Raw genomic sequence first — 22,225 nt, 5'->3', positions numbered from 1 at the left:
TGAATTCAAATGCCACTATCTACCATAGAGGGATTCGAACTCAGACCCCAGGAGCATTACCAGGGTCTCAGAATTAATAGTCTAACAATAATGCCATGAGGCCAATACCTCCCCCACTGAAGGAGACCCATTGTGATCCTGGGGACGAAGGTGACAATGGGCCGAGATTCTCAAATCTCTCCAACACTGGAACTTTTCCTCATCTTCATGTCTCGTTCTGTTGTCGACTCTCTAGTAGACACTGTTTCCTTCTTTTACTCCAGTGTCTGCTGCTGGAAATCCATCAATGACTTTGGTACCACCAGCAACAACTGTTCCAAAGCACTCCCTACAGGATTCTCACAGTCTACTTTCTGTGGACCCAAAGTCATTCTATCCTAAGCTGTTCTGTCTCTCAACTCTCACAAGCCCCATTCATTATAAGAAGCAATAGCTCCTGGTTAAACCGTGCCTCAACATTAACATTTTCATCCTTATTTTTAACATTTTTCCATGTCTCGAAGCACACTATCTCTGTAATCTGTTCAGACCCCACACACTACATTCCTTCAACTCTGGCCTCTAATATAACCTCAACTATAATCTTTCCAGCATTGGTGGCTATCACTTCAGCAGCCAAAGGCCTGAGCTCTGGAGGTCCCTCAATTAAGTTCTCCACCTTTCAAAACTTTCATCATCACTGACTTTTGATTTAAGGTTGATGTCAAGGCAGAGTTGCCATGATTGAATAGGCCTTTCCTCACCTTCTCTGTCTCCTACTTGGCCTCAATGTTAAGACATGGTGACAGCTGTCACAATGTAGCTGTCAGCATTTTGAACACTTGGTTGTAAGGTCTTCCCAATCAGAGGAAAAAAAAATGAGTTAAGATGAAAACAGCAACACTTGGAAATGAATGTACTGGTCCTACTGAAACTCCAATTTGATGTGTATAAGTCAGACCAATTTGCATCATTTATTGGTTCCTGCTTCTGGGAATGTTACTGCAGCAGTGCTTCATGAAGGGGTACAGGGTATCTATTGGGTTTTGCTTTCACTCATTCATTGAATAAGGGAGGTACTGGATAGTCCAGCATCCCTAATTACCCAGAGGGCAGCTAAGAGTCAACGACATTGCTGTGGGTCTGGAGTCACACATAGGCCAGACCAGGTAAGAATGGCGGTTTCGTTCCCTAAAGGATATTTGTGAACCAGATGGGTTTTTTCAACAATTGACAATGGAATCATGGTCACCAGTAGACTTTAAAATCCTGACTTTGACTGAATTCAAATTCCACTATCTGCTACGGCAGGATTTGGACCCAGCTCACCAGAACATTATCTTGGTCTCTGGATTACCAGTCATACCAGGAGGCCATAACCTCCCCTTACAGATTAGATTACTTACAGTGTGGAAACCGGCCCTTTGGCCCAACAAGCCCACACCGACTCTCCGAAGAGCAACCCACCCAGTCCCATTCCCCTACATTTACCCCTTCACCTAACACTACAGGCAATTTAGCATGACTAATTCACCTAACTTGAACATTTTTGGACTGTGGAAGGAAACCGGAGCACCCGGAGGAAACCCACGCAGACACGGCGAGAATGTGCAAACTCCACACAGACAGTTGTCTGAGAAGGGAATTGAACCTGGTTCTCTGGCGCTGTGAGGCAGCAGTGCTAACCACTGTGCCACCGCACCACCCAAGTGATCAAAAACTAAACATGCAATGCTGGCCCTCCTTAGACTATACCAATGAGCAAGATGAGTTCCTGGTGCTCTGGATTACTGTGGTCAATACAGAAAGCAGAAAGGATGGCACTCTTGTGGTACAGTCCATACCTGAGGCAAGAGACCTGGGTTCAAATCCCACTTGCTCCAGTAATGTGTAATAACATCTCTGAACAAGTTGATTAGCAAGTATCTGTACCTAGGCTCTTGTGATGCAGTGGTAGAGTCCCTACCTCTAAGGGAGGAGACCCAGTTTCAAGTTTCACCAGTCTCAGAAGTGTGTAACAATATCTATGAACAGGTTGGTTAGGAAATGCCCGTTAAGGAGGAAGGAACAAGCATTTCCATAGCACCTTTCCTAACTTCAAACCATAAGAAAGGTCATCAATGACAATGAAACATTTTGAAATTGAGTTATTGTTGTGATGGACAAAGCCAATTCATGTACAGTAAGTTGCCACAAACTTCGTGGGTCAAATAGTCAATTTTTAAAAACAATTGCTAATTGTTAAGCAGCTGTTAATATTCTTTATTGACAAATATTTGCTAATTTTCTTTCTGCAGTTCTGAATGCAATGAACCACACACTGAAAGTGTTTGTACACTGACCAAACTAATTAGTTTCCTGTGTGCAACACTTGCTTTTTTTAAAAAATGGGAACATCTAGCGGAGCCCAAATTGAAGCTGGCCTCTCCATCGACCAGACCTGCATCTCACAAACCTCCCGGGCTGGCAAATGGGGGCTAGAGAATTGGGTGCAATGTCATAGGTGCCTACTCGCTACTGCCCACCTCAATGTTATCACCCACAGGGCAGATATTGATGTATTGCCTAATCTGGTGCAAAATGAGGCCGTTAAATCTTCCTCCCACCATAACTAGGATTTTGCTCATAGCATGCAGCCCATTGTATTTTCACTGCTCAATTAGTTGGCAGGTAGTGGGGGGAGGGTACCTCTTTCTGCACCCATTGGTGCATCCATGCCAACCTCCCCACCCAATATTTTCCCTCTCCATCCAATCCCACTCCAGTCCCTCTGCCTGTCAGCTCCTCCTCCTTCCAAAGCAGTCCCTCAGAATCAAGGATGATGTTCTTCCACATGGGAACTGTGGGTGAATAAACAGCTTGCACACAAGGCAATGAGGGAGGTGACGACCTAGTGGCTTTACAGTTGGATTGTTAATCCAGAGACCCTGGTAATGTACTGGAGACATGGGGTCGAATCCCACCAAGGCAAGATGGTAAGATGTTTAATATAATAAAAATCTGGAATGAAGAGCTTAATGATGACCACTAATCCATCGTCAGTTGTTGAGAAAAACCCGTCTGGGTCACTAATGTCCTTTAGGGAAGGAAACTGTCATCCTTACTTGGTCTGGCCGACATGTGACTCCAGACCCACAGCAAGGTGGTTGCCTTTTAACTGTCCTTTGAGCAACTTGAAATGGGTAATCAATACTGGCCTAGCCAGCAATGCCCTCATCCTGGGAGTTAATGCAAAAGAAAAGCTATTCAACTATGATGGTGGCATAAACGAAACAAAACTGCATGACACTTACTGACACTTCCCTGTGTCTTACAGAGGATGATGATGACACACATTGGAAGGCAGTAGAAACTAATCACCAAGTCTGCACCACATCCATAAATGAAATGGTGCTGGAAAGGGCTATCACTGAAGTCAAGGCAAATGACTGAGTTGGATTCTGGATTAGTGGTGCTGGAAGAGCGCAGCAGTTCAGGCAGCATCCAAGGAGCAGCGAAATCGATGTTTCGAGCAAAAGCCCTTCATCTTTTTGGAGGTGGCGGAAATGTCGGCGGATGATTTGGTTTATGCGAAAGTTGGTAGGGTGGAAGGTGAGCACCAGGGGACACCCGCACCAATCAACCACACCGCCCCATGGCCCAACATTTCAACTCCCCCTCCCACTCTGCCGAATACATGGAGGTCCTGGGCCTCCTTCACCACCGCTCCCTCACCACCAGACGCCTGGAGGAAGAACGCCTCATCTTCCGCCTCGGAACACTTCAACCCCAGGGCATCAATGTGGACTTCAATAGTTTCCCCATTTCCCCTTCCCCCATCTCACCCTAGTTCCAAACTTCCAGCTCAGCACTGTCCCCATGACTTGTCCGGACTTGTCCTACCTGCCTATCTCCTTTTCCACCTATCCACTCCACCCTCTCCTCCCTGACCTATCACCTTCATCCCCTCCCCCACTCACCTATTGTACTCTATGCTACTTTCTCCCCACCCCCATCCTCCTCTAGCTTATCTCTCCACGCTTCAAGCTCTCTGCCTTTATTCCTGATGAAGGGCTTTTGCCCGAAATGTCAATTTCGCTGCTCCTTGGATGCTGCCTGAACTGCTGTGCTCTTCCAGCACCACTAATCCAGAATCTGGTTTCCAGCATCTGCAGTCATTGTTTTTACCACCTAAATGACTGAGCTGGCTCCATTGATAAGAACAGCACTGAAAAAGGCTCTTAGGACTATTGAGTCAAGTAACAACCACCTCACTATTCTAATCCCATTTGCCAACAGTTGGCCCATTGTCAAATGCCAAAACTGTTCATCTTTGACCGAAAAGCTAAGGATGGAGTCAGCAAACACATCTGACTTTCTCCTCTCTCCTCACTACAACCCAGTTCTCGACTTGGAAATATATTACCATCCCTTCACTGTCACTGGGTGAGAAGTTTGCAATTCCACCCCACCCCCGGAAGGGCATCGTGGGTCTACCTTTAGCATATGGACTGCAGCAGTTCAAGAAGGCAACTCTGTACCACTTTCTTAAAGGGCAACTAGGGACAGGCAATAAATGCTGGCCCAGTCAGCACCACCCATGTCCCCAGGAACATTTTATCAAATATGTGGAATTTCCTTAAAGTCCAGGATCTATCATTCCCCATTCTGTCTCTGGAGAAACAAGAGTACACTCTCTCTCCCTACCCCTGACATTTTAGGTATTGGGACAGGACTCCTCCTTGTAAAACCCAGCTCCATAGCCTTGTCAAGTGAATGAATATTTTAGTCTAAATCACGGAGAACTGAAGACCACCCTCATGTATTGCGTTAAAGGAAATGTCCAATAGTTTTGTGCAACTTTTATTCTTTAATGTTGATTTGTTAAAAAAAGGGCAAAAATCCCAAAGTGCCCAAAATATTCTTCCTGATTACTTTGTCAATATGCAATCTAGCTCTCATACGCCTGGTGTTTATTTGTAATTCAAGAGTTAATATTGACAAAATGTACTGAGGCAGGAAAAATGTTCAGCAGCAAATTTTCTCCTGAAGTAAAAATAAACAGTAACATCTGTAGTGCAAACTGGCGAAAACTGTATATAATAATAAACTTTTTCATTTTCTTCTAACTAAATACCATCTGCAATCAGTCTTCTGTGGATATAAATAGACCTTTGTATAGTTCTCTCAGATGGCATACTTTGAACACACCAACCTCTTTTTAAGTGCCCCTTTCCCGCACACTTAGAAGCCTAGTTGTACAGTTATTTGCATATTTTAAACACTATTAACACAATTGCTCTGCAATTGAATCCTTGGGGACTAATAACTACACATTGTTTCCCTTTACTTCCTAAACTGTTATGTATTTTGAAAAGCACTACGTACAAATTGTAGATATTAATCTACCAATAAACTGCACTCTTGTTTCAGACAGTAATCTGTGCTTTGACCAACAGCAGGAAGTCAATTGGCGCATTATCTGCTTTTTAAAACTGTCAGAACACAAACTGTTCCTGGAACTGCTGATCGCAATATTGAGAGATTATTCTTCTTCTTTTGTGTGTGAACATCAATAAAGCTTGTAACATCTAAGAGGGAAAGAAATAATTTGCATTTATACAGCAACCTTCATGACCTCAGAACATCCCAAAGCACTTTACAGTCAAGGAAGTACTTTTGGAATGCATCGTGAGATGAGAAATGAGCAGTAAGGTCCTGCAAATAGCAATGTGATAATGACCGGATCATCTGGTTTTTATGATGTTGTTTGAGAGGGAAGTATTGACCAGGATACTGGGGAGAATTGCCCCATTCTTTGAAGTAACACTACTGGGTCTTACAGCTGATAAGTCTACAGTTTGAACATCTTATGTGAAAAACTACCCCTCCAACCATGCAGCACTCTCTCAGTCAATGACTACAAACGCTGACCTACATTATGTGCTTTTAGCTTCTGGGCTGGGATATGAACTCACAACCTTCCGAATCAAAGTCAAAATGCTACTCCCGATACCCACAACAGCTGTCAGGGCTTCCGCTTATTAATCTGTCTTAAACCCATAGAATCTTCAACTGCACCTTTAATCATTGCTTTGCTCTACAAACACAAGAAATGATTCAAACAGTTGGATTATTTCTCTGGATTCCAATGTAACAGGTTTGATTACTTAATATCCCAGACCTGCAGTAACACGGATGTTTGGCAAGTCTGACACAGAAACACACACACACACACCAAAACCCTCACAAAATGTAAGCAGATACAAAAAAAAAGAACACAGCCAAACATTTCTTATGCCACTTTAAGCTAATTTTGAAATGCTACATATTTGACTTTTACATAACCGGCACCCAAGAGAGATGGTTCTTGTCAATCTAGCAAGCTGCATGGAGAGGAGAGAAATTAAGAAATGGTAAATATTAATACTTTACTCACCAGCATGATCTGCTGCCAGCTGTTTGTGACTGTACGCTGTTGTGGCGTTTATGTTTGTGGGGAAATTGCACGTTTTGGAAACAGTGCATAGATTTCATCACTAGGGTGCTCTCTTGTTCCCCTTTCCTGGCTAAGGTCACATGTGAACTAATTCACTCTTTTCTAAGATGTTAGAATTCCACTGTGTCACCCACACAATGAAACAGAGGGTATGGAACCGGCTACCTATCTTAAGTCCAGTTATCAAGCACGATGCATAACCGAAGTCATCTTAGATACTTAGAATTAGTATCTTGAGATACTCTGTAAAACACCAGAGTGACTAAGATGATCATGGTTTCCATCATGAGATCTAAGCTGCGGACAGGACTTACGACAGGACTCACATCCAAACATCCTTATTTCACAGTGTATAAAGTCACGTGCCCTGCAAACAGTCTACAGAGTCTAATTAGAAACTCAGTGTCTACTCATCACAATTCTTGATTTTAATTTGAAAGAAGGATGTGCAGAAGTTAAAATAAAGTGCAATATTATTCACCAAATTGTGACAGAAACAAGAGCAAATTCCCCTGAAAGAAGATGGATCATTTTTCCCACCAAACGCAGGTAGTGGAAGATGGTTAGCCAATGACAAATCACCAGCGTAAAAACTAATCACTTAAAAGGAATAGATTTACCAGATCATCCACTTTCTGGCCAGAAACAGGAATCTCATGATGTGTTGTCCTTTCCACAGAACACTTGCTCGTAAGGTAGACAGTCCATGCATGGTTTTAAGTTTGGAATCATACTTGAACTGAGACAAGTAAAAGAAGATGGCAATAGTAGGAATGGGAATATGATAACCAGCCTGCACCGGCACTTAATTATAGTGAGGTGGCGCTGTTCATGACATCTATTTTGCAGCAGTTGTTCCTTACACCTTGATACCAGTGCTTAACACTTGTGTAAACTCTCAGAATTGAAAGCCTCACTGGACCCTGATTTGAGAAGAGTTGTTGTGGCCAGACCTCAGTTCAAAATTTCCATGATACTGGCCATGTCACTGGACGGATAATCCAGAAGCCTGGGCAAGTACTCTGGGGACACTGGGTTAAATTCCAGATCATAGATTTTCATAGAATCCCTACAGCGTGGAAACAGATCATTTGGACCAACAACTCCACACCAATCCTCCAAGTAGTAATCCACCCAGGCCCATTCCCCTATGCTATTACTCTACATTGCCCCTGACTATTGCACCTAACCTACACACCCCAAAACACTATGCATAATTTAGCAAAGCATTCACATCTCTGGACTGTGGGAGGAAACCAGAGCACACAAAGGAAACACACACAGACATGGGGAGAATGTGCAAACTCCACACAGGCTGGAATCAAACCTGGGTCCCTGGCGCTGTGAGGCAGCAGTGCTAACCACTGAACCACCATGTCGCCTTATTTCCAATCCAATGAATTAATAATAACTGGAGCTGAAAGCTGGTCTCAAATAATGAAGCTATCAACTGTCCTAAAAATACATGATTCACTCATGCCCTTTTGAAAAGGAAATCTAACATCCTTACGCAGTGTCTAGGGAACACACAACTGATCTCTGACATGGTCTAAAAAGATTCTCATAGTAAATGGGGATGGGTAACAAATGCTATTCTTGCCCGCCAAGCCCACAACCCATGAAAGAATAAAAAATGCCCCTGACTAAACACAATTTCTTTCCCTTCCCTCATCCTGTTATGAACCCTCACCCTGTCCACTGCCAATAAATATAACAGCCTGAAAAATAATCATGTTACTCAAAATGTTACGTGTTTCCCCCTCTCCACAGATGCTGCTGGATCTGAATTTCTCCAGCACCTTCTGTTTTCATTTCAATTTTTCACCGTCTGCAGCATTTGTTTTTAAGATTACTAACTTTTTAACATCCCACACAAATACGGACAACTCTCCAAAAGTAATTCAGCGGTGACACGTAATTTTTCTGCAACAGTTCCAACAGTTTGTGGTGATTTTCGATGATGGCCCATTGTCAAGGGATGGAATTTTTTTTTCCAGAGTTTGAGAACTTTTGGAGCAGGATAATGAACAAATCTAAAGATTCAAAGTTATGAAAATGGTGAACAGGAAAAGGGTTATATGGCTCATCTAACCTACTCCAGGGATCTGTGAAACTCGGAAGTGTCAACATTAGACACCTACTAGAAACCAGGAGAAAGTGAGGACTGCAGATGCTGGAGATCAGAGTCAAAGAGTGTGGCGCTGGAAAAGCACAGCAGGTCAGGCAGCATCCGAGAAGCAGGATAGTCAACGTTTCGGACATAAGCTCTTCATCAGGATTGTCGGGGCGGGTGGGGGGGGGGGGAGCCCAAGGTGGCTGAGAGATAAATGGGATAGGGGTGGGGCGAGGGGGGATGTAGTTTGGAAGGCGATAGGTGAATGAAGCTGGGGGTTGATGGTGATAGGACGGAGAGGAGGGTGGAACAGATGGGGGGAAGGAAGATGCACTAGTAGGGCAGTTCGAGAGGGTGGTTCCGAGTTGGAGAGTTGGCTCTGGGATAAGGTGTGGAGAGGGGAGATGAGGAAACTGGTGAAATTAATATTTATGCTGTGTGGTTGGAGGGTCCCAAGGCGGAAGATAAGGTGTTTCTCCTCCAGGCGTCAGGTGGCTTGGATTTGGCAGTGGAGGAGGCCCAGGTGTTACATGTCCTTAGTAGAGTGGGATGGGGAGTTGAAGTGTTCGGCCACAGGGTGGTGGGGTTGTTGGGTGCATATGTCCAGGAGATGTTCCCTGAACCACTCCGCAACTTGGTGTCCTGTCTCCCCAGTGTAGAGGAGACCACACTGGGAACAACAGACACAGTAGATGAGGTATCTGCTATATACCAGTCATCTGCTGAGACCCTGTGGGGTTTTCGGAAAAGTGTGTTACATGTGAATGTACATTAACGGACAAAACTTCTGCAATTGTCAATACTTATTCTTTACTCTGTTCCCATTCACTCCCCACACCCTTTGATCCCTTCAGTTTTAAGAACTATATTTAATGTTTTGTCCTCAACTGCTTTCTATGGCACAGAATTCCCCAGGCTCTCTAGGTGAAGACACTCCTTCTCAACTCACTCCTAAATGGTCTCTCCCACATTGCATTCCTGCCTGTGGCTCCTTACAGTGTGCAAACTGCCACATGCATTACACAGAGGGAGATGGTGGCTCAGTGGTAATTCTACTGAGCCAAGCAATGCTTTGGGCCAAATAGGTTCAAATCGTGCCAGAGAAACTGGTGGAACTTAATTTCAATTGATAAAACCTTGAATTGAAAGCAAGTCATTGAAATTATTACTGATTACTGTAAAATTCTATCTGACTCTTTAATGTACTTCAGAGAAGGGAATCAGCTATCCTTACCTGGTTTGGACCCCATTTTAGTCCAAACCTGTAGCAATGTCATTATCATTAATTAGTCAAACAAGTACTCAGTTCAAGGGCAATTCCTAGAATCCCTACACCCTCAACCCATTGAGTCCATACTGACCCTCCAAAGAGTATCCCACCCAGACCCATCCCCTACCCTAGCCCTGTAACCCTGCCACTCCCATGGCTAGTACACCTAACCTGCACATCTTTGGAATGTGGGAGGAAACCAGCACAGACATGGGGGGTGGCGGGGGGGGGGTGTAAACTCCATATAGACAATCACTTGAGGGTGGAATCAAACCCAGGTCCCTGGCGCTGTCAGGTAACAGTGCTAACCACTGAGCAACTATGCTGTGCAATTACAGATGGGTACTGTGACTCGCCTGCCAGTGACATCCACATCTTATGAAAAGAATTTAATAAATGAGAGCACCCACCACTCATCAAACACTCTCCATTGGCTGAAGAATACTTCAGGAAGTTCTAAATTCATAGAAGGAGCCATCTAAATGCAAGTCCTTTCTTAATTTGGTATCAACGGTAATGATCACCATTCAACTGTCCATTACTGTCTTGTAAAATAGTTTTATAAAATAAAGTGTCAATTTATGTTTATTCCTTATACATTTGTGAAATTGCTAACTCAAAAAAATGATAATTAAACCAAATAATGAATCCACAACATTATGGCTCTACCCAGACAGACGACAGGAATTCGACCTCCCTGGTAATATTTCACTGTAGGATCATTCCAACAAGCAGTAGCTGACACATTGCTGTCACATATGTTTCTACACATGATACAATCACTGATGTTTACAATGTTCAGGAATATGACATCCTGTCTCAAAGAGGTGACACAGCACATTCTGTATAGTGTGACATGAAGCATGAATAGTAACTACACAAGTGGTTGGTGTAACTGCCAAGGCAACAGCTCCTCCAGCCCAAGTTCCAAGTCCTATTTTTGTTGGCCAGAGGTGAATAAAGAGGCTGGCATTCTATTACAAACAGAGAAGTATTGTTTGCCCTTCACTTGCACAAAGATAAAGTACCAGTTGATATGTAAACCACAATACTCAGGGTAAGAGCAAGGGCTCATAAGAGTTGAATTAATGTTCAATCTAAATCACTGAAACGTTGCAGGGAAGTGCACTTATGCTTCATAATCTCTCTCACACTGTTATCTGTGTTGAAAGGGTCACTTTGTAATGCCTTGATTTATTCTGCATGATTTTACTCCAGTAGTATTTGCAGTTTGCAAAGCTGTTAAAGAAACATTAAGATTCTTCACAAGTATTTTTGGATGAATACTTTCATCATACAATTGGATTCAAAGGATTAGGGCATTATAACCGAGGGTACAAGTCAACAGCTAGTGGCAGCAGTTGATCTATTTCCTTTTCATGACTTGTACATGTTGTGTTCTCTGCCAATGGGAACATGGATAACTGGCAACTCCAAACATCTCAAAGTCTTTTTTGTCTCAAACAACAAGAGAAAAATAATCTTGCATTTACGTAGTCACTTTAATTACCTCAGATTGACCAAAAATACTTATTCGCAAATGAAGTGCTACCTTGAATAATCTACAGCCTTGACTACTATTCAATCGCAAAATGAATTTGATAAAACAGTAAAGTTACTTGTAAATAGTGGCTGCAATGAAATTGTTCTTTTTGACTGTAACTTTAAGACTATCAAGAAAGAAAACAATTGCATTTATGTACATTATTTCATATCCTTGGGTCCTGACAGCCAAAGTAGACTTTTAGGTGGGCATATTATTCCTATGGCTAATGTTGTTGGGTGAGAGAACACGGGATAAGAAAAAAAGGCAGAAAAATAACATATTCAGGGGAACCTCGATTATCCGGCATTCGATTGTCTGAATATCAGATTTTCTGGCAAGATTGTATTGTCCCAATGCTTGGCTAAACTATGTTAACTGGCATTCGATTATCCAGAATGCGATTAACCGAACAAAATACTCCCCACTCGTGTTCTTCAGATAATCGAGGTTCCTCTGGACTGGAGATGGATAATCTGTTTGAAGAATGGAGCAGACCTGAGGTGTTGAATAGTCTGCTTCTATTACTAACGTTACTGTGATATGTAGACAAAAAGATAAGCATTGTACACTGCATAGCATTTAGCAAAAGATTTTACTGCTCCTTGGATGCTGCCTGAACTGCTGTGCTCTTCCAGCACCACTAATCCAGATATCTGGTTTCCAGCATCTGCAGTCATTGTTTTTACCTGACTCATCAATGGTTCATCCCAAGTTACTATTAATCTCTGTACTTTCAACTAAATTCCAGGAATTAAAATTGGGTCGATCAAAAACCACTTCAGATTTACATGCATTATACTTCCTCGCTGTAACCATTTCTGATGTAGCCCGATTGATCCCAACATTAAATAGGCTTCCCTACAGTAAGATAATGCCAATCTCACTTTGCCAAAATGTAATCTTCCTGCTCTAAAACAAACTAATAGTATTCTGCTTTTATATGTGTTTTTTTACTTTAAGCTTGAAAGTAGTGAGGGGCCCACTTACCTCACCAGGTTGAGGGATTGTCAGCTTTGGTAACTTGCACTTAGTACTTGCTGTGCTGGGCTTTCCATCTAGAAGGCTGCCAAACAGCTGGCTGCTAAAAGCATCGTCCATCTCCATGAGTGGCTTTAGTTCGGGCGACTCGATAGGAACTTGGTCTTGCCCATCCATTGGTCTCACATAAGCAGTGGGCTTCTGTTGGAGCATGCTAGACTTAGAATACAGTCCAGGAGGGAAATTCTGAGCGGAGATTGCACTGCTGCAGGGTATCAGGGATGTTGAAGGAGCTGGAGATCCCGCAGAATGGAGAGCAGTGTCACTGTCAACGGGAGACTTTCCATGGCAGCTTTCTTTATAGGCATGATCCCCACTGCTGGATTTGGAATGGCTGTGTCTTTTGGAACGGGAAGTGGTACTGGGACTAGGTGACTGTGACTTAACGCAATCATCACCAATAGCCTGATGATCATTTTTGTGCTGCTCAGTCTGATTGCTATACAGGTCACCGTACCGGTCCTGGGCTTGTTCATGCTTTCCTCGGCTCTGCTGATTGCCGGACTGGCCTATGGATTGCACGCTGTGCCCACTCCCAGAACCATGGCCACTGCGAGGCCAGTCCATCCGGGATTTCTTGCTGCTCTGGTGCCCGTGCAGCAATGTTGAACTCAATGACAAAGAGGAAGAAGGTGGAGGCATACATGATGAGGAATGACTACTGCTTTGGTGGGATGAGGCTATTTTGGCTCTGGGTTCGGTGAAGAAACTCTGCTCCATTTTCTCGACAGGTGTCTGTGGAATCAACGACTTGGGGATCCCTACGAGGTGACTCTGGTTCGAGCGATTCGTTAACAGGTCCTTCATTTCATCATAGTTCCCTAATGTACTCTGCACACGATTGGAAAGAGCATCCCCCTTGCTGGTCTGAAAGAAATTAGACGGCATACAAGACTAAACAGTAATTATTTTAAAAGCACAACAAAGAATCCTTATAATAGACAACACAGCACAGTCACCAAATGATATTCGATACATTTGCTCGCGTTTGACATATTGAGTCACAGTTACCAAAAATTAATAAATGTGATTGTTTTTGAGGTTGTTCTAAAAACTTAAGTGGCTCACCGGTGTCCCAGTGGGGAAGACAGGAAGGTGCTGCCCTTACCCATCCTAGAACACTCGTGACTTCAGTCCAGCATGGTACAATTGAGCCTTAAAACTCTGAAAATGGCTAAGGAAGCTACCAACTGCAATCATTAGGTTATGTTGTCTCCCCTTGATTGTGTCTGGGCAGTAAATAAAACCTAGCAGCCTGAAATCAAACAAAAATAATCTAATTTGGGTGAAGCCAACTCCACGTTTGAAATAAAATGATCTCAGAGCCAGAACAGGGACCATTTCTGCCACATTACTGATTACAGCGAGATGGCAAGCCAATTCTTTAAAAGGTCATTCCACTCAGCCCCTCACAGCATTGGCCAAAAAAGCACAATCCCTTTTGAAGACTGCAGGCTTAAAGGCTTCAGAATTTACACTCAATTAACCCATCTTTGATTTTTTTCTTCCCCCAGCCTCTTTTATAGGGCATTTAAACCTTACTAAGGGTTGGGAGGAACGAGTTAAACATTAAACACTTGGCTGCAAAAACTGCACTTGTTCGAGAAAAAACAATTTAAAATAAATTTGCAAACGGCATTTATCTGCGCTGTGATGTATAATAAAGCAATTATACTGCAATCAATAAAATGCCATTTTCGCCATTGTACCTCTATTGATCAAAGCTTAGAAGATGTGTTGCAAATATACTCAATCACAATATAAAAATAATTATGTGGCACCTCATTCATTTACAAGGAATACAGCATTTTACAATGGATAACTGGACTAGACAGCCTCAGAATCAGAAAAGATTGGATCGAGTTTTCAGATGATGGGCATGTAAATACATTGTTTTCAGCAGTCTAATCCATGCTAGTAGCTGAATCACACTTCTCTTTACCAGAGACACAAACCCACTAAAGCTGCTATTTATGGCATTTTGGTGAACAATTGGTTGATAAATGATTATTCCACACAAATCATGCAAGATGATCCAAATAAGAAAGATGATTTGCTTTCGTTTCTGACTGCACTTCACTTCCTGTTGAGCTAAGAACTAATTTCAGTCACTGCAAAGGGCTTTTGTGTGCAGCCTCAAAGAGGTTAGTTGCCTGCAGAGTCGTTTAGTTCCCATCAGCTCTGAAAAAGCTGATAGGGGTGTGGCTCTGCACGATGGATTTTTTTTAAGTTTCAAAAATACACTTTATTCATAAAAATACCTTTATATACATACATAGCTCCTAAAGCAGTTCAGTTCTATACAGTAGCATATGAAGAAATAAACACTGTGAGTTTGACTCTATCCAGTAAATAAACCAAAGGCTGTTCTTACTATACAAGATTATATTTACATATATCTGAGGTATCAGAAGGGGCTCTGCACTTTGGATATTCCTGCTATTAGTTAATTAGATCTTCCTCAATATAAGGAGAGGCTGAATAGTCTAGGACTTTCCCCACTAGAACACAGAAGGTTGAGGGGGTGACTTTATTGCGATTTATAAAGTCATGAGAGGCATAGATAAGGTGAATAGCAAACATCTTTTCCCTAGGGTGGGGGGTTTAAAACTAGGGTGCGTAGGTTTAAGGTTATAAGAGAAAGATATAAAAGCAACCTTAGGGGCAACATTTTCACACAGAAAGTGGTTCATATGTGGAATGAACTGCCAGAGGAAATGGTGGATGTAGGTACAGTTACAACATTTAAAAGATATTTGGATAAGTACATGAATAGGAAATATTTGGAGAGATATGGGCCAAATGCAGGCATGTGGTGCTATTTTAGTTTGGGATTATGGTTGGCATGGACTGGTTGGACCAAAGGATCTGTTTCTGTGCTGTATGAATGTATGAACCCAACCAAACATCCTTCTCTCCACCTCCCTACCCCCCCCCCCCCCCCCCCCCCCCCACTCCCCCCCCCCACTCCCTCACCTCTGATAAGCACTTCCTTTGCAGGAACTCTGTTTACTTTCCCCATTGATAGCTTGGCTGTATCTGGTTAAAATGATGGTTAGGCCCCACAAACCCAATGTCAAAACTATTGCTTACAACCACAGCCACAGCTCAACATTGGCAGCTAGACCACATTATTCATTAATCTTTCTCTCTAAGTATCAACATGGGAGGGCATGTCACTTCCTTTTTTATACTCTCTCTGCAGTTTATCCCTCTCACCTACAAGTGAAACTGTTAATTAATTGGTGCTTTCATCAAACACAATTGCTCTCCCTCTGTGGCCAGTTTAGATGGAAATGTTCTTTGCACATTAAGAGGTCTGGTATCCCTGAATGACCCAGCCTAAATCTCTGCTCAATCCTCCCCTGTAGAGCTGGGTCCATCAGGACTTCATCGCTCAGCCTCTCACTTTCAAATCAATTGAAAAAAAAAGTGACAATTTTGGTCATCAAGTTAAAAAAGACAACTTTAGTCAGAGTGAATCCTGTAACACCAATTAACTAAATTTAGAAATTATAGATGTGATTTTTTTTTCTCTCACATTGCTCAAGTTTAACAGTAATTGCTGCAAATTGATTAATTAACGGCGTGGTTCAAAACAAAGCAAATTATTAAAGTGCTATCACTGTCACTTAATGTGCAAATATGCCAAGGTACACCAAAGTTAAACAAACAACCTTTTAACGCATTTGGACCAGGCTACCTTGTAGGGTTCACTGAATAGATTAAAGCTTGCAGCAAACAGGTCCTCATCTTGATGGACTTCCTGGTTGCGTCTTTCCCATTCCTTCCTCCGCAGTGCATTCCGATCCTGCTCGTAGTGACTGCAACAGACACGGGGGAGATGGCGGTTAAAGACATGTATGCTCAAGCTGGCTCTGCCGAGCTGACAGAGTAACGCAACAGACAAGAGAACAGAACTTACGATTGTTGAACAAGGAGCAGTGATGCCCCTCGATACAAGGAACAGCTCAACTCACAGAATAGGAGTGGTGCGGGGCAAGGAAGGGAGGAGTGATGCGGGGGTTCGATGCACAAATCCTTTGAAATATTGCGGGAAAGATTTTTTAAAACCCAAAGAGGCAGGCAGGCTCCAACTTGCAGTGCCAACCCATGAGGGACCAGCAGCAAAGGACACTGGTGTGCATTCAGCCTGCATTGATTTGTTATGAGCGTTTGGTAGCAGTTAATTAGTGAACAAACTCAAGATGACAATTTAAATAGTAGATTGCACACACTGATGATATCTGCTGCAAGGAAAAGCCCCAATCTCTGCTGGATTTTGTACAGCACAAGTACAAATATTAATATCTACTGCAAGGTTGGGGCATCTAGGCACTGGTCAGATCAGCTAAAATTTAAAAAATCATCAAGAACTCTAACTATTTTTCCAGTATTTTAAACAAGTCTAAATAGATCACAAAGGTTGTAATGGAGAATGAACTGTATCACTTAGTGGATTAAATACTACAGCAATGTCTCTTTCAATGTTTGAAATGTCAATTATTAATTTGAAACAGCAGCCAATTAAACTAGTGGTGGATTATTTAGGCCCTTTGTTCTGTTTGCAAGGGCAGTGTTTGCATTTATGTAAGCATCTTAACTGTAATCAGCCTTTTAGAATAAATGGGGTGTGTGCTTCTCTCTTGTTCCAATGCAATGTTGGCTCTTCAAAATAAAAGCTGTAACAATGCCTTGAGGAAAAACAATAGCACATTAATGATGCATGCTATTATTACACACCAATCAGCCAGCAAATTCTCGAGATGACGTGATACGCCTTGTGTTACGGTTCTCCAAAACCTGATGCTCAGAGCACATCGCAGTGCTTCTGAGTTTGCACAAACTAATTTCCGCATTAATTGTTCAATAAACATACTGCAGAAAGTTAGGACACGGGATTGAGCATCTTTTCAACAATGTGACTTAAGAACGTAAGAACCAGGAGCAGGAGTAGGCCATCTGGCCCTTCGAACCCGCTCTGCCATTCAATAAGATCATGGCTGATCTTTTCATGGACTCAGCTCCACTCACCCGCCCACTCACCATAACTCTTAATTCTTTTCCGGTTCAAAAATCTTTCTTTGCCTTAAAAACATTCAACAAGGTAGCCTCAACTGCTTCTCAGGGTAGGGAATTCAACAGATTCACAACCCTCTGGGTGAAGAAGTTCCCCTTCAGCTCAGTCCGATCCCCCTTACTTTGAGGCGGTGCCCCTTCATTCTGGTTTCATCTGCCAGTGGAAACAACCTCCTTGTTTTTATCCGATCTATTCCTTTCATAACTTGATATATTTCTATAAGATCTCTCCACACTCATTCTTCTAAATTCCAGTGAGTTTAGTCCCAGTCTACTCAATCTTTCCTCATAAAGCAAGCTTTTCAACTCTGGAATCAACCTAGTGAACCTCCTCTGCATCCCCTCTATTGTCTTTAACATTTGCTCATGCAATGCCAATCAACATCTCTTGTCCAGAAAGGGAACAATTTAAAATATTCAAAATCTACCTTTATGTAGTGAATTGTTATTAGAGGTTTTTCTTAAAAGTTATATTGAAAACTTTATTTTTTTCTTACTTTTCTTTATTGTTCTTTTCTTTCCTTCTCGCTACAGGGAGAGGCTGCACAGGCTGTGGCTGTTTTCCCTGGAGTGTCGGAGACTGAGGGGTGACCTTATAGAGGTTTATAAAATCATGAGAGGCACATAGGATAAGTAGACAAAGTCTTTTCCCTGGGTTGGGGGAGTCCAGAACTAGAGGGCTAAGGTGAGAGGGGAAAGATTTATAAGGACCAAAGGGGCAACCTTTTCACACACAGGGTGGTGCGTGTGTGGAATGGACTGCCAGAGGTAGTGGTGGAGGTTGGTACAATTACAGCATATACCCTGGATGGGTATATGAATAGGAAAGGTTTAAGGGGATATGGACCAAGTGCTGGAAAATGGGACTAGATTTATTTATGATTTGGAGGTGCCAGTGTTGGACTGGGGTGGACAAAGTTAAAAATCACACAACACCAGGTTATAATCAACTAGGCAAAAGTGAGGACTGGAGATGCTGGAAATCAGAGTCTCGGTTAGAGTGGTGATGGAAAAGCACAATGGCTCAGGTAGCATCCGAGGAGCTGGAAAATCGACGTTTCAGACAAAACATTTGCCCGAAACGTCGATTTTCCTGCTCCTCAGATGCTGCCTGACCTGCTGTGCTTTTCCAGCACCACTCTAATCTAAACACCAGGTTATAGTCCAACACATTTCTTTGGAAGCACTAGCTTTCGAAGCACTGCTCCTTCATCAGGTGGTTGTGATGAAGGAGCAGCACTTGGAAAACTAGTGCTCCCAAATAAACCTGTTGGACTCTAACCCAGTGTTGTGTGATTTTTAAGTTAAATTTATCTAGGATATGTGGTCGGCATGGACGGGTTGGACTGAAGGGCTTGTTTCCATGCTCTCCAGTTCTTTGACTCTAGGTGTCTCAGGTTCTGAATGCATTATTCACCATTTCTTTCTCAGCTGTTCAACTCTCATCTGTTAACGAATCATCTATTGGTCCTGTCATTCACTAAAGGTCCCATGTAGCCTATTGTCCTCATCATGTCAATATCTGCTTGCGTTGCAGCAATTTAAAAATGCTAAAGAATTGTGAGCTTCAGAGAACATCTTTTTAAAGAAAATTGAACTAACGGTGCATGGGGCAAAAAGCTCATCCCCAGACAGATCCAGCCGACAGACATTTCAAAAGATTGGTGAACGAAAATGAAATGATGTTAACACATATTAGGCAGCTGTAATAAACATACTCGAGAAAATGCTGTGGGTTATGAGTGACAAATGCAAGCTTAAAAGGTACCTGTAATGTTCTTCTGTGTGCCATTGCAAAACAAGCAATAACACGTTTATCTGGAGTCAGTTAACACACTTGCTAAATATGATAGATCAAAGGAATGTCTTAACAGCAATGATCCGCCAACATTAATTCATATCTTTTCAGACAAGCAGCCTGCCAATCAGACATTTCTGAAAAGAAACTGAATTACATTTAAGGGATAATGAACATCGAGTGCAATAATTAGTGAGTAATATATCTGAGGATTAGGTCGGGCATGTTACCAAAGTCAAGTATTTAAAATACTTTTGGGAACACATTCATTACTTTGTCACTTCATTGATAAGTGTTGCTGTCCTCTTGGTTGACACAAGTTGAATTCTTTGAAGTATATGTTGTACATATGTTTGGATTTAGACCAACATTTGGATCCTTTCTAATAACTAAGTACATAAGGGAATGTTTGCCTTTTTTAAATTGATTGTATTACAGCAGCTGGCAATGCAATGGTAGAATTGAAATAATGCAGCGTTAAATCCTAATCTTCACTGGTGTCAAATCCCAGTGTCTACAGTGTCAAAGCATTTTCTCATAACGTTCTTGAGCACCTTAAGATCCTTTACCACATTAAAGGTGCCATATGAATGCTGAGTTGAGGCACATAAAAACAGACTGAAATCTGGAGCAAGCTTTAGCTGCACAACTGCAGGAAGTCCTGAAGTGTTTTCCATTCATTAAAGTATTTCTTGGTCACTATATTAATGTAAGAAATATGTAATCAATTTGTGCACAGACAATATCAGATGGTCAGATTTTAAATGCTGATAGATGACAAATGTTGGCTAATACATTGGGGAAAATCTAACCTTGCTCCCCTTCCAAACATTTTGAAGGATCTTTTAAATCAACACAACAGGATAGATGGACCTTCAGTTCATCAAAAGACATCACTCACTCCCTGCTACACTGAGAGAGTCAGCTCAATGAGAAGGCAAGTGGTGAAGGTGACAGAAACGGATACAAGGGGGATACGGACAGGTGAAGCAAGTGGACAAAAACTTGGGAGATGAAACATAATGTGGGAAAACGTATAGTTATGCACTTTGACAGAAGGAATTTAGGAACTAATATTATTTAAATGGGGAAGGACTGCAGAAAGCTCCAGCACAGAGAAATTTAGAAGTCCTCATGAATAAATCACAAAAAGCTAGCATCCAAGTTCAGCAGGTAATAGGAAAGGTAAATATAATGTGTGTCTTTAGTCTTGCTGAATGTATACAAGGTACTAGTTAGACAATACCTGAAATACTGTGATCAGCTTTGGTCCCCATAAAGAAGGAAAGATATAGTGGCATTGGAGGCAGTCCAGAGAGGGTTCACGAGGTTGATCTGAGGTATGGAGGGATGTCTTATGAGGAAAGGTTAATTAGGTTGGGCTTGTACTCATTGTAATTCAGACGAATGACAGGTTACCTTATTGAAACATAAGGTCTTCAGGGGATCTGCCAGGGTCGATGTGGAAAAGTTGTTTTTCCTTGTGGGAGAGTAAGGACCAGTGGACATATTCTCAGAGTAAATGGTCACCCATTTAAGACGAGCGATAAGGAGGAATTTCCTCTCTCTGTAGAATTTTTTATCACAGTGTGCTGTGGAGGCTGTCACATTAAGTATATTTCGGGCGGAGATAGACAGGTTTTAATCCATAAGGGGATCAACGGAATGGGAAAAAGGTAGGGCAGTGGAGTTGAGGATTATCTCATTGAATGGAAATAGTCAATGAGTTTAACGGCCTACGACTGTTCCTGTGTCTTGTTATGATTGCGCTCTCAAGTCTCCAGAGTGCAATGATGAATCGATAATTTGATTCGTGGGTAACTGGGGAACAGTAAGTTAAGTTACTCTGCCCTGAACCAGATTCAAACTGCCCTGCTGCAGTTCATGTAGTGCAGGTACATCCACAGTGATATTCAGGGAGGGAATTCCAGGATTTGGACCCAGTGACAGTGAAAGAGCAGTAAAATACTTCCAAGGCAAGATGGTGAGAGATTTGGCGGGCAACTTGCTGGTGGTGATGTTTCCTTGCATCTGCTGCTGTTTAAGAGGCATTTAGGCAGTCCCGTGAACAAAGAGGGAATGAGAGAGATATGAACCATGTCCAGGCAGATGAAATTCGTTTAGAATAGCACCATGGTTGGCACAGACATGGTGGGCCGAAGGGCCTAATCCTGTGATGCACTATTCTATGTCCTTGTCCTTCTAGATGGTACGGGTTTAGGAGGTGAGTGGTTGTTAATATAGTTATATATACTTTATAACTATATTATAATGCATGGATGAGAACTGCAGGTGTAAAATAACTTTTAAATAATACCTAAAACCTGCAGTCTGTTATGTACAAGAAAACACCCTCCAGCCATTACCAAATCATCGAATCCCTACAATATGGAAAGAGGTCAGCCCTCTCACTCAGTCCCAGACCCTCACCTTATCCCCGTAACCTCACGTTTGACCATGGCGAATCCACCTAGCCTACACATCCCTGAACATGAGGCAATTTAGCATGGCAAATCCACTGAACCTTCACAACTTTGGACTGTGGGAGGAAACTGGACCACTCAGAAGAACCCAGGCAGACACAGGGAGAATGTACAAACCCAGGTTTCTGATGCTGAGAGATGAACTTTGTTACAGATGTAAACTGATCTTAAAAACAAAGAGATCAAAATAGATACTTAAAACAAAACTGTTTGAACTGAAATGAATGACAATGCCTTCTAAGTAGCCTCACAAGTCGATTCTGCTATAACACGAGTTTAGTTAATGTGAATTCGCTGTATCGCTACTGACCATTGGGGACATTGTTTCTAAAGTCCAAACTTTTAAACTTGCATTAGCAGTAATGCAATTACAGCATCAACACTTTAAGTGCTGTTTCTTTAGCGCGATTTTTCTATAACATGGGGTTGCACAAGAACACA

The 22,225-nt window shown here is 42.2% G+C and overlaps 1 protein-coding gene across 5 annotated transcripts in view; it reads right to left on the bottom strand.

Annotated features, from left to right (window-relative positions):
• Positions 1–22,225, bottom strand: part of aff2 (ALF transcription elongation factor 2) — a 540,071-nt gene that overhangs the window by 387,225 nt on the left and 130,621 nt on the right. For 3 of the 5 annotated variants that reach the window (XM_087991859.1, XM_043705171.2, XM_043705174.2), the window contains exons 2-3: positions 16,128–16,248; positions 12,374–13,318 (exon numbers count right to left, since the gene is read on the bottom strand). In XM_087991859.1, the coding sequence (XP_087847985.1) occupies positions 12,374–13,318; positions 16,128–16,248 (1,066 nt within the window). Of the gene's footprint in view, positions 1–12,373; positions 13,319–16,101; positions 16,249–22,225 lie in introns of all 5 variants that reach the window. The other 2 variants (XM_087991860.1, XM_043705172.2) reach the window with 2 other exon arrangements.

This window comes from Chiloscyllium plagiosum, unplaced genomic scaffold (assembly GCF_037043375.1).
Source record: "Chiloscyllium plagiosum isolate Xiang-an unplaced genomic scaffold, Cpla_swu_hap1 HiC_scaffold_11, whole genome shotgun sequence".
NCBI lineage: Eukaryota > Metazoa > Chordata > Chondrichthyes > Orectolobiformes > Hemiscylliidae > Chiloscyllium > Chiloscyllium plagiosum.
The sequence above is the reverse complement of the archived record's forward strand: the minus strand, read 5'-3'. Positions and strand labels throughout refer to the sequence as shown.